We start from the raw sequence: 10485 nt of genomic DNA, 5'->3' as shown, positions 1-10485 counted from the left end.
AAATGCATTGAAACACAGCAACACTATGTTTGTCAAGCAATAACTGAGCAAGCTGCTTCATCAATACAAGTTACCTTATTATGTACTTTATTAATTAACTTGATAACCTTTAATACTGCTTTATATCACAGACCTCTGTTTACATTGGATGATCTTAAAACGTGTGTTGCTCTATGGAAGTGATGCAAAAATCAGAATTCAGGACACAGTTTTAGAAAAACCCAGCCTGTTTTTATTGACTTATTTTGCAGTTTAACAACTGGCTACAAACCTGAATTCAGTTCATACACACACAATTACAAAACTGCAAAAAGAACAGTAACTGCCAGTGTCACTGCTCTGTCACATGAAACCATATGAAGGAAAGTCCAGCAGCTGGTTCTACTTCCTCATCCTCAGTTCTCCTACTCACGCTGCTGCTGTTGTTCAGCACATTTCTTGGTCACTGTACTTTACTTTAAACTTTCACCCCCCCAATATGGGTTATTAAGTTATTCAGAGATATTCCTGTGCCCACATTACAGTGCACCCCCGCCCCAACCCCATCCCTGATCCCAGTGGTGTCGTCTTAGTTCTTCTTGGCCTTCGGCGAGTCGTACTTCCTTTTGCTGGAGTACCAGAGGAGCAGAGGGATGCCGATGGAGGGCAGAGTCATCACGCCAAAGGCAGCCCAGTCCAGCTGGAGAACAGGAAGAGAGGGAGGGAGGGAGGAGGGTTCAAGGGTCAGTCAAAAAGAACAAAAACAACCAAAAACAACTACCAATTATGGATTGAATACAAATCCGACTTTATCATAAACTCACCAGGGCACAGCAAACACTACAACCAACAACTCTTTAGATACATCCATTCATTTCATAAACCTACAGACATTAAAATTCAATGATCTTGTGGACTGTCTATAAAACTGCTCAAATGATGTATAAAGTAAATAATAATATGCTTCCAGATAGTGTCCAGAGGATGTTTCAGACCCGAACCAGTAGATATGAACTAAGAGGACTTATGTCCGAACAAATGTGAAACAAAGATGTATATCAATTAAAGGAGTCAATCTATGGAATAATCTAGAATTAGAAATGAAACTATGGGACTCAAAAACGTATTTAAAAATAATATTATTAATAAATATAAAACTGAATTATAAATACCAGTGTGCTCATAAACTGCTGTATGTAGAATATGCAAGTTTTTTTGTCCTCTGAGTGGACGGAAAATGTTAATTTAAGAAGGGTAGGCAAAATAAACTGATGCTTCAGCCTACACCTTTTTAGTCAAAGTGCATTGTATTGCTTTGTTGTGTTTTGTTTTGTATCTATACTTTTATACTTTGTCTACTGTACTTGTTTTTACAAGACTGAAATATACTCCATATATATAGATATAGATATAGATAGGTATGTTTAGTTTATATATTTATTGAGTCTCTTGGAAATCAATTAGCATCTTTTCCACTTCCTGTTCCCTGGCCCTCTGAATGTGTTTTTGGTTAGATGACTGAAATATGGTCATTATTTATTACATACAGTGTCAGTATCAGTAAATATTTGTTTAAGCTTTTATGTCTGTTATAAAAGGCCGGTTGCTAACAGGTACAAACATGGACACTCAGTGGTTCACCTTTACAGCCTCGCTGTGTTTATTCTAACACTCTTACAAACTGTCAATAACTTGTATTTTAGCTCAGAGCTATTCTACTAAAGTATTTCCTCTTATAAACTAGAAGCTGAAGTTTGGCGTCATGTTGGTTTATAATGCAACAGCAATTTTTTACTTCTGCTGATTGTATTTCACAACATTATAAAGTGGTTCATCATTATTAGTGAAGATAAAGAGTTAAACGGACCACAGCTGTCGGATAGTGACAGAGTGAGCTATGCTTCATCCAACAGCTGCCTGACTTCTGATTTCTGTTGTATCTGAAGATGATGAAAGTGGGACTTGTTCGCTCATTGGTGAACTTGTGGCCTGTTTCTATGGCCTGAGCTGCCACCCAAATGTGACTCGGTGGTTCATATGTTTTCAGTCAGATAAGCCGTATGCTGCCGACTTGACATGGATGGACAGTCTCTCAGTATTTATTTCTGCTGCTTAGCTAAAATGACACAGATTTAATCTTTTCTGGCTGGGTTTTACTACAGCTGCACATCTGTGTGTTTTCATGGATTGACCGCACTGGTTTGATTGTACTGAAGATTAAGTCTTGTGTTGTGTTGGCTCTAGAGGTCTTGTCAACTGGTACCAAAGGAGACAAAGTAAATTTCATCAGTGAGCCAATCAGCATACAGCGTGCTTGTCTCAACATCTGATACTGCTGCTGAGACCAGGACAAAAGGTCAAACTAAAATGTGTACAGTACCATTCCCTGTGTTCTTTTTTCCCTTTCTGCTAAAATAAGCTTCAAAGATTTACATTGAAAAAAGAAATGATTAAGAATGATAGCAAGATGAAGGCATCAGTGTTGCCATCAAAAAGAGACCCAGCCCTAGTAGATGGACACCAATCGACTGTGGACTAACAGTGCTCACTGAACCCTCACTCTCAGTTGTAAAATAAAGGTTAAAGCAACACTATGTAGTTTCTCTGCCTTAAAATAATGTTTCTAAACTCATCCAAGTGGTAGAAAAACAGTTAAGTGCCGACTGCAACTGCACTCTGCAACTTTCCTGGGTGGGTAGGAACACAGCACAGAATCTGGGTATTTCTAATTTGTCTGCATATACATGAACTAAACATCCAATGATCCCTTTTAATACATTAAAAAGAACAGATTGGTTAAAAGTAGACTTGGTTTAGCGGTGCAGAGGTTTTCCTGCTCTGATCGTCAGCTGACTGACTGAACACTTACATAATGTGGGGAGAAGCGGCGGTCGAACTCCCTCTGAGCCAGGATGCCTCCCTGGCCTGGAGCGCTGGTGTAGCCGACCTGCGGGACGGACGGACAAAACAGTTCAGCTTCATTCATTAGACTACACACGGAGCTGCTGTGACGTGATCTGTGGGAATATTAATCCAACAGCTCTTACCACGACTTGTCCTCCCTCCTGGGCCAGGTAGCTGACGGAGGCGGAGGTGAAGTTAAAGTACCCGGCCTTCAGGGGGCGCAGCACCACGGTGTGGGAGACGTTGCTGGCGCTGAACGTTCCTGAGTTAAAGCTGACAACCTCAAGAACATGAAGGGTGTGAAGCTACAAAAAAATCTTAAATCAATTCACAAAGAGAACGCCCTGACACTCTGACCTACTCGGCTTGCTTCCTCTGCAAGACGTCGAGGGGTCGTACTTTCTGAAAGGTTCAGGAACTTTTGGGGTGTGATCTGCGAGCTGAACGTGGATTTGTTCAATTGTTTTCCACCATATAGATAAATAAAGCAATTAACTAAGTAATTTAAATACCAGAGTCATTTGCCCAACACTGCTTCTAAATCCTTGTTTTTTTTTTTACCATGCATCATCAAAACAATATGTGTTTGAGACACAGTCTTTGTTCTTGTATGTGTAATTTTAAGACTATAAGACTATAAGGCTACATTGATTGGAAATGCAGACAGGCAGTATATCTATTGACAGACAAAACAGTCCTTCTCTATGATAACCACCCACTCCACAATACATTTAAGGAGCTTAAAAGCTCCTTAAATGTAGTGATGCCTATTAGTGATGCCTCGGTGTTCTACTGAACGACTCAGACGCTCTTTTGTTCCTGCAGCAGTTAGATTTTTTAACAGCAATGACTAACCAGTGGTTGTTTGCTGTTTTTTTTTTTTACCTTATGGAGGTGTATATTTATATATTTATTTATTTATCTTTCACTGTTTTTGTCTACTCAGTACTCTGTCCTAATCATGTCGATACAGCTGTTTTGTGCAATGGTATGTTTGTTAAGTGGATTTATGTGTTTTTACTGGTGGCAAAGTAGTTTCCCCTTGGGGATCAATAAAGTTTTCTATCCTATCCTGTTCAATCCTATCCTAAACACAGACGACCATGGGCCACAGGAACCTTTTAGTTGCTGAAAAGAAACTTCTAGGAACTATAAATTCCTGTAACTTCTTGGTGGAAAAGCACCATATGTCTCTCCACAGCGCTGCACTTTCTGTCTCTGTCTCAACAAGTCATCATTTCAAGTGTCTGCTAACGGAGGTGACGTAATGATCGACAGTCGTTGAAATCAGTAACCTGAGACACACAGAGACGTACTTATCTAGCTGTCTGTCTTTGTCTCCCTTCAGATCTACTACTCATTGCTTTGTCTTGCAGCAGCAATAACGACCGAAGGGTCAGAGGACATTTAGGCTCAAGGATACGGTGCGATCCTGTCCCATTTGACGTTCAACATTCCTGAAACTATTCCAAAATCTTCGGGAGGGAAGGAATCGTCGGACAGCTCCACTTCCAGGGCAGCACTGCAGAGACAGACGGAGGAGAGGACACTCAGTTGGACATCACTGCATCTTATGGTCAACAGAGCTACCACATGCAAACCAGCTTTGATTAGTACAATTTAGCATGAATTTATTGATCCATCGTGTCAAATCAGACGTAAAGGGATAGTTCAACATCTTGGCAAATTGGCCGATTGCCATAATCCCTATATTCAAAACAGTAGGTTCGTTACCTTTAATTGTCGGTGCAAGCTATTTTAAGAAAGGCGGAGCAGAGCCGTGAGCTGCTCAGAGCTACGCTACGGAGGCTGTAATTTCCCAGCTTGGGATCTAAAGTATATCTATCTATCCATCTATCTAATGGGATTACCAAGTTTCCCTCATCAAACTCATCAAATACACAATCCAACAACTCCAAAATGCTGCCTTGGACAAGTTGTGACCTGCATATTCACCACACTATGAGTAAATGCAGAGTCTGCTTGCTGAAAAACTGTCCCTGAAGGCAACACACATCAGCAGTTTTGCATGAATTTACCTCTAAAACAACTCTGTCTCGTAACATTGCGTTATTATCTCATAGTGTGGTGAATGTGCCGGTAACAACTTGTCCACCAGAGCGTTTTGGAGTTTTTGGATTGTGTATTTTATGAGTTTGATGATGACCAAGAAATCCCATGAGCCTCCATTGCATAGCTCCGCTCTGCCGTTCTAAAAATTGCTTGCACCGACAATTAAAGGTAACGAACCTACTCCCAAAACTATAGGGATTATAAAATGTTGAACTATCCCTTTAAATAAAAGTGAAAAGTAGCATTTATCTTAAAACACAGCTTATTCTCAGCTTTAGCTATAGGAGGGCGCTGTGCACTGACCTGGAGCCCACGTTGTAGATGTTGTACTGCAGGGTGAGGTCACGACCCTCCACAGCGTAGCGGTTGAGCAGCGACTTGGAGGCCAGCAGCCGGGCGCCCTCCTCTCCTGAACCCAGACCGAACAGAACCAGGACCACGAACAAAGGCAGCATCTTCGTCATCTGGAGGTAAAACAGGCCGCAATTAATTAATGTCAAGAGGACAATCAGGTAAAAAAAAAAGAAAAAAAGACACACAATCATCTGTAAAAGGTCCAAAGTGTGTGTGGACACCTCTGTCCCTGCAGATCAAGGCTCCAAAGTCCTGCACAGAGCCTCAGGAGACAGAGGGGGGTGTAACTGGAGACAGGACGTGTTCATGAGACTGGTAATATTCAGGTGTCCACATAAATTTGACGATTAAATTAATTTTTAAAGTCTTGGTCTTGAGATCGGGATTTTTTCTGCAGACCAGTGAAGACCACAGCTGCAGTGACATCTTTATTTTAAACATCAAATGTCTCTCTGTCACTCGCTCATTTTGGTTTATGTGATGTGGTTCAATAACTAATAATAATATGATTAAAATTGTATATATGCTTGTGTAACCATCAGAAAAACGTGGTTGTGCCAGCTCAAAAGTGGTTAAGACTTTACAGTAGCAGGGTTTGAGCTGCTGTGCTATTCTGTTCAATCCAAACTTTGTTTAAATTAAATATGGTTTAGATTTCATAATCAAATCATCTTTACTTTTTTAGCTGAGGAACAATGTTAATATCAAGCCACATGATTATTATGAGTAAGTTTGTGGCACTGAATAAAATACAGTAGTGGTCTGGTTTGCTCTCGACCCCCCTCAAAGTCTTTGGTCAGGTCTTGGTCCTTATTCAGTCTCGGGTTGGTGGTCTTTCTTCACTACTGCACTTTTTTTTTTGGTCTTTATTGACAACAACACTAGAGTATACAAATTAATGAGTAAATATAACAGAAGTAGAGTAGCTAGAATAGACAATCTCTTGACTACACCACTACTACGAGGAGACCAAACAGGAACACGTCATAACAGTGAGTCTGGGGCTGACGGGGCTAAGAGACACAAAGCTAACAGCTGCTAATAAAAAAACAGTCTCTATTTCATATAAACACACAAAAACACCGGAAGCGCTTCTCTTGTCTCTGTTAAAAGCATTAAATTAGTTCTATTTTTTACATTTCTGCCTCTCTAAGGAGCTGGACACCGACCGACAGCGACGCTTACGTGGACCAGAGGAGCCGTGTCACAGTCACAGACTCGGTCACAGCTCGCTTTAAACGGACTCACGGTGCGAAACCAGAGTCTGAACCCACGGTGAGTGTGTGTATGTGTGTGTGAGCTGCTGAATTTAATAATAATCAAATAAATCCAGTGTGTGTGTGTGTGTTTAGGTAAAAGAAACAGACACTCAGGTCTCTTACCGTTCAGCGCAGCTTCAACCTCCGGGGATGAAAGAGCTCTTGAGGCGCCTGCGCTGCAGCTTCAAGCCGCTGTTGCATGACGTGTCCGTCAGAGGCCACGTAGGAGGCTCCGTCCGCAGCAGCGCCCCTGGTGGCCGGGAGGCGCTACTGCAGCACGTCTACTATTTATTTATTTATTTATTTATTTATTTATTTATTTATTTATTTATTTATTTATTTATTTATTTATTTATTATTTGAGTATCATGAAATTACAAACATTTAAGGCACATTTGTGATACAAAGATTGAAATGTTGAACCAGCTATCAGGACAAATGAAAAGAAAAGAGAACAACAATGTGAGGGTCTTATTCTAGAAGGGTAAATAAATCCAATGAAGAAAAGAGTCTCAGGGCATTTTTGTTTGTCATGTAGGCTAGTAGGCCTACAATTATTTTTTGTATATTTTGAGTTCATTCCCCTTCAATACTTAACATGACGTGTTACGGTTTTTGTCTGTTTTATAAACCACGTGAGATTGACTGTAATTGAAACTTTTTCAATAAAGTGTTGTTAAAAAACCCCAACAACAAACAGGTTAGATGGGGGGCGCAGTGGTTAAGGCGGCCGCCCCATGTAGAGGCTACAGTCCTCAACGCAGGCGTACCCGGTTCGAATCCCGCCCCGGGCAGACCTTTCCTGCATGTCATTCCCCCTCTCTCTGCCTCCCCCATTCCTGTCTATCTACACTGTGTGCTATCAAATAAAGGCAAAAACGCCAAAAAAAAAAAAACTAAAAAAACAAACAAACAGGTTCGATAGTTTAGAGTAGGGCTCTTCAACTTTTTTCAGGCCAAGGACCCCCAAACTGATGGAGAAATGGACCAGGCACCCTGTCCCATTGTATAAAAGCTGAGTTTTATTTTAAACTGGGCCTAGTGCCATACCTCATATTCATGTTTTTATTTTAAACATGAACAGTCAGAGTAGTAGTGCCAAACCTTGTTACTGACACTTGTGCGGCCAATATCGACAATGTGTAGGCTATTGCATGATGCAGGCAAAATGTTCAAATTTACGTTTTTATTAACATAAATATGGAAACGAAAAAATATGAGAAATTGTCTAATCAACCATAAGTTATGTGCAGTATAGGCTGCATCCGTGGAAACCCTTAGGCCTGGGGGTCACAAACTCCCTGTTGAAGACCCCTGGTTTAGAGGGAACAATGTAGAGAGCCACAAGACATCTCATTAAAGGTGATGTCAGTGTGATTTACCTAAACAATTATTAAACTATTTAGACTACAGCTGTAGTAAAGACATGAAGCAGTGTGCTGTCTCAACCAGCAGGGAGCAGCAGTGTGAAGGTTTGAATCTTGAACAGAGAGGAGCTCATCAAAAACTGAGATGAACTCAAGTTGATTTTAAATTATTTTCACCCAATGAAAACTCAATGAGAATTTGTTTTTATCTCTTCCTTGAGCTCTTTTGACTTTTGATAGAGTCTGAACGTTGGATAGAAAATCATGATGGTTTAAGTCCACAGAAACTGACTGATGTTACTGAAGTAAAGTGAAGTTGAAGGGTTAAAATCACAGCTGAGGGGCTCTGTGGATTTGTACTTTTGTGTTTCCATCACAGCTGTTCAACAACAAGTGACAGTGTTACTTCACCACCAAGCTGAATGTGTTGTTGAGTTTTATGGTGACACACTTTTCATATATCTGCTGTCACATTAAAATCCAGAGCAAGAAAACCCCCCACTCAGAGGAAAACCACACAACATCCTGTGTGAGCCAAGGGGGCTGATGGGAGCTTCGAGGAGCCGTTACAAACCACGTGGCCTCGTCTCAGCTCACAGCTCGTCCTTGTTTGTCCTCGGCTGCATCAGAGCTCCACTTCTCCCCAGGTTCACCAGAGGAAACACCACAGCACAAAATGCTTTTCCTCCCAGCTGCTGCTCTGTGCTGTCTGTGTTCAGGTGAGTGTTTCCACACAACCAGGAGCCAACACACTCAACCTGTCACTAACACTCACACACTCACCTTCATCTACCTGTCTGTGTCTCTACAGCGCTGGTTACCATGGCAGCAGAGGTGATGCTGATTCAGGACCAGTTATCATTGACCAGGAGAGTTGGTGAAACTGTCTCATTCAGCTGTGGACGAACTGACCAGTGTGACTATGATCCAATCCTCTGGTACCAGAAGAAAGAGACGGAAACATTCAGACTGATTCTCTACATTGATAGAGATAATGGCGGCATATACTCAGGTTACGGCCATCCTCAGAAAGATGATTTCACAGCTGTTAATAAACAGAACGGCTGTGAGTTGGAGATAAAGAAAGTTAAACCCTCTCATTCAGCCTCCTACTACTGCTCCTGTTATAAGAGAGATCCCCACAGTGAGAAAAGATCCGTGCCGCCTGTACAAAAACCTCCAGATGAACACAAGTCAAACAGTGGTAGTGACAGGAAGAGAGCAGTCGACCACAGACCACGTTCACATGTTTCACCTGCAGCTCAGACGCCTTTTCAAGACTTTTCTATGATATTGATTCATGTTTTCATCAGATATTTCAGCAGGTTTCCTGTTGTTCAGCGACGACAAAGAAGAAACACACAAGCTCAACGACAAAACAAGATGAAGACAAAACAAGAACAACTACTAAAACAATAAGAGGTCTGGAGCTCTCCGGATGTTTGACCATAAACCAAAGTATTGGACAAAGTGAAATGTGACCTGATGGTGGCGCCAGATGAAGATTCAGAGGTTCAGCAAAGTGAGCAGCTTCATCCTGAGGGGAACATGAACGTCTGAACCAGTTTCAATGGGAATTATGTTGAGATATTTGAGTGTGAACAAAAAGGAAAAACAACAAGAGACCATGTCATGTTGATATGAACATTAGAGAAACACATGATGGAGCTGAAACATGATCCTGGTTCATAATGTGTCGCCTCAGCTGACACATTCAGCAGCAGCAGGTTTTTGTATTAGTCTTTCTCACTGTGGGAGCGGCATCCCCTACCTCATATTTGGCTCAACTGGAACTAAACTGTTTGTAACAGGTAAGAACAAACTTTTATTTTCCTTCAGTTGTTTTGTTGAAGAAGTTGAAAACGTGTTTGAAGTCAGAATTTTCAAAGAAAGATTTTTTCTAAAAAATAAAAAAAAACAACAACTTGAGGAGAAACAGAGGAATTTGTTAAAAATATTACATGTTATAATTACAAATATTGGATGGTATTTAAAATTTAAGAAAGAAGGTAAAATGTAATTCATAGAATACTTTTTAATTATTCTGTGCAGCCTATATAATGCACGCTGATCTAAACTTTTATAATTATGTCTCCTTAATTAACAGTGCAGTTGATTTGTAAAATCTTAAAACTATTCATCTCGTCAATATGAACGCATTTTAAATAACAGAGAATGTAACTAGATTTTACTGTATTTTTCATGTAAAATAAAAATGCCGCAGTCAAACTGATCATGTAAAATTAGTTATTATAAATACTTATATAGATGTTTCTTTCTGTTTCTGTTTAATGTAGAATTTATCTAAATTTGTTTAGGTTTAAATATTTGAATCACATGATTATGACGAGTAGGCTATTATAGCCTATAATTACCAAATGAAAACAGCAAACATTAATGTTTGGTATGTTCTTTAAATTCTTCATCCGTCAAGTCATGAATATTTTTGATCTGTTTGAATCACACATTGAAAACATTATACATATAAGAAAAAAGACATGCACACTTCTCTAATATTTAATGAAAAAAATAACGATTTTAACTGGTTG

At 40.2% G+C, this 10485-nt stretch overlaps 1 protein-coding gene across 1 annotated transcript; it reads right to left on the bottom strand.

The window, feature by feature from the left end:
- Positions 1 to 209: 209 nt before the first annotated feature.
- Positions 210 to 6781, bottom strand: ssr2 (signal sequence receptor, beta). The gene is made up of 6 exons (XM_083981597.1): positions 6693 to 6781; positions 5260 to 5420; positions 4307 to 4405; positions 3027 to 3135; positions 2849 to 2926; positions 210 to 679 (listed from the first exon to the last, which is right to left on the bottom strand). Exons 2-6 carry the CDS (start codon positions 5418 to 5420, stop codon positions 569 to 571), a joined length of 558 nt encoding a protein of 185 aa, XP_083837723.1. The 5' UTR covers positions 6693 to 6781; the 3' UTR covers positions 210 to 568.
- Between the last annotated feature and the right edge of the window lie 3704 nt (positions 6782 to 10485).

This window comes from Trachurus trachurus (assembly GCF_905171665.1).
Source record: "Trachurus trachurus genome assembly, chromosome: 11".
In the NCBI taxonomy this organism is placed as follows: Eukaryota; Metazoa; Chordata; class Actinopteri; order Carangiformes; family Carangidae; genus Trachurus; species Trachurus trachurus.
Note: the sequence above shows the minus strand (reverse complement) of the source record. Positions and strands in the feature narration are given on the sequence as shown.

Bases quoted from the DNA above. Each gene is read 5' to 3' on its own strand.
- ssr2 (XM_083981597.1), bottom strand. From the start codon at position 5,420: ATGACGAAGATGCTGCCTTTGTTCGTGGTCCTGGTTCTGTTCGGTCTG. The intron at 3,136-4,306 runs GTATCCTTGAGC...AGGAACGTTCAG, and splicing joins AAATGGGACAGGATCGCACC to CGCCAGCAACGTCTCCCACA. The intron at 680-2,848 runs GTAAGTGTTCAG...CCTGTTCTCCAG, and splicing joins GCCGCTTCTCCCCACATTAT to CTGGACTGGGCTGCCTTTGG.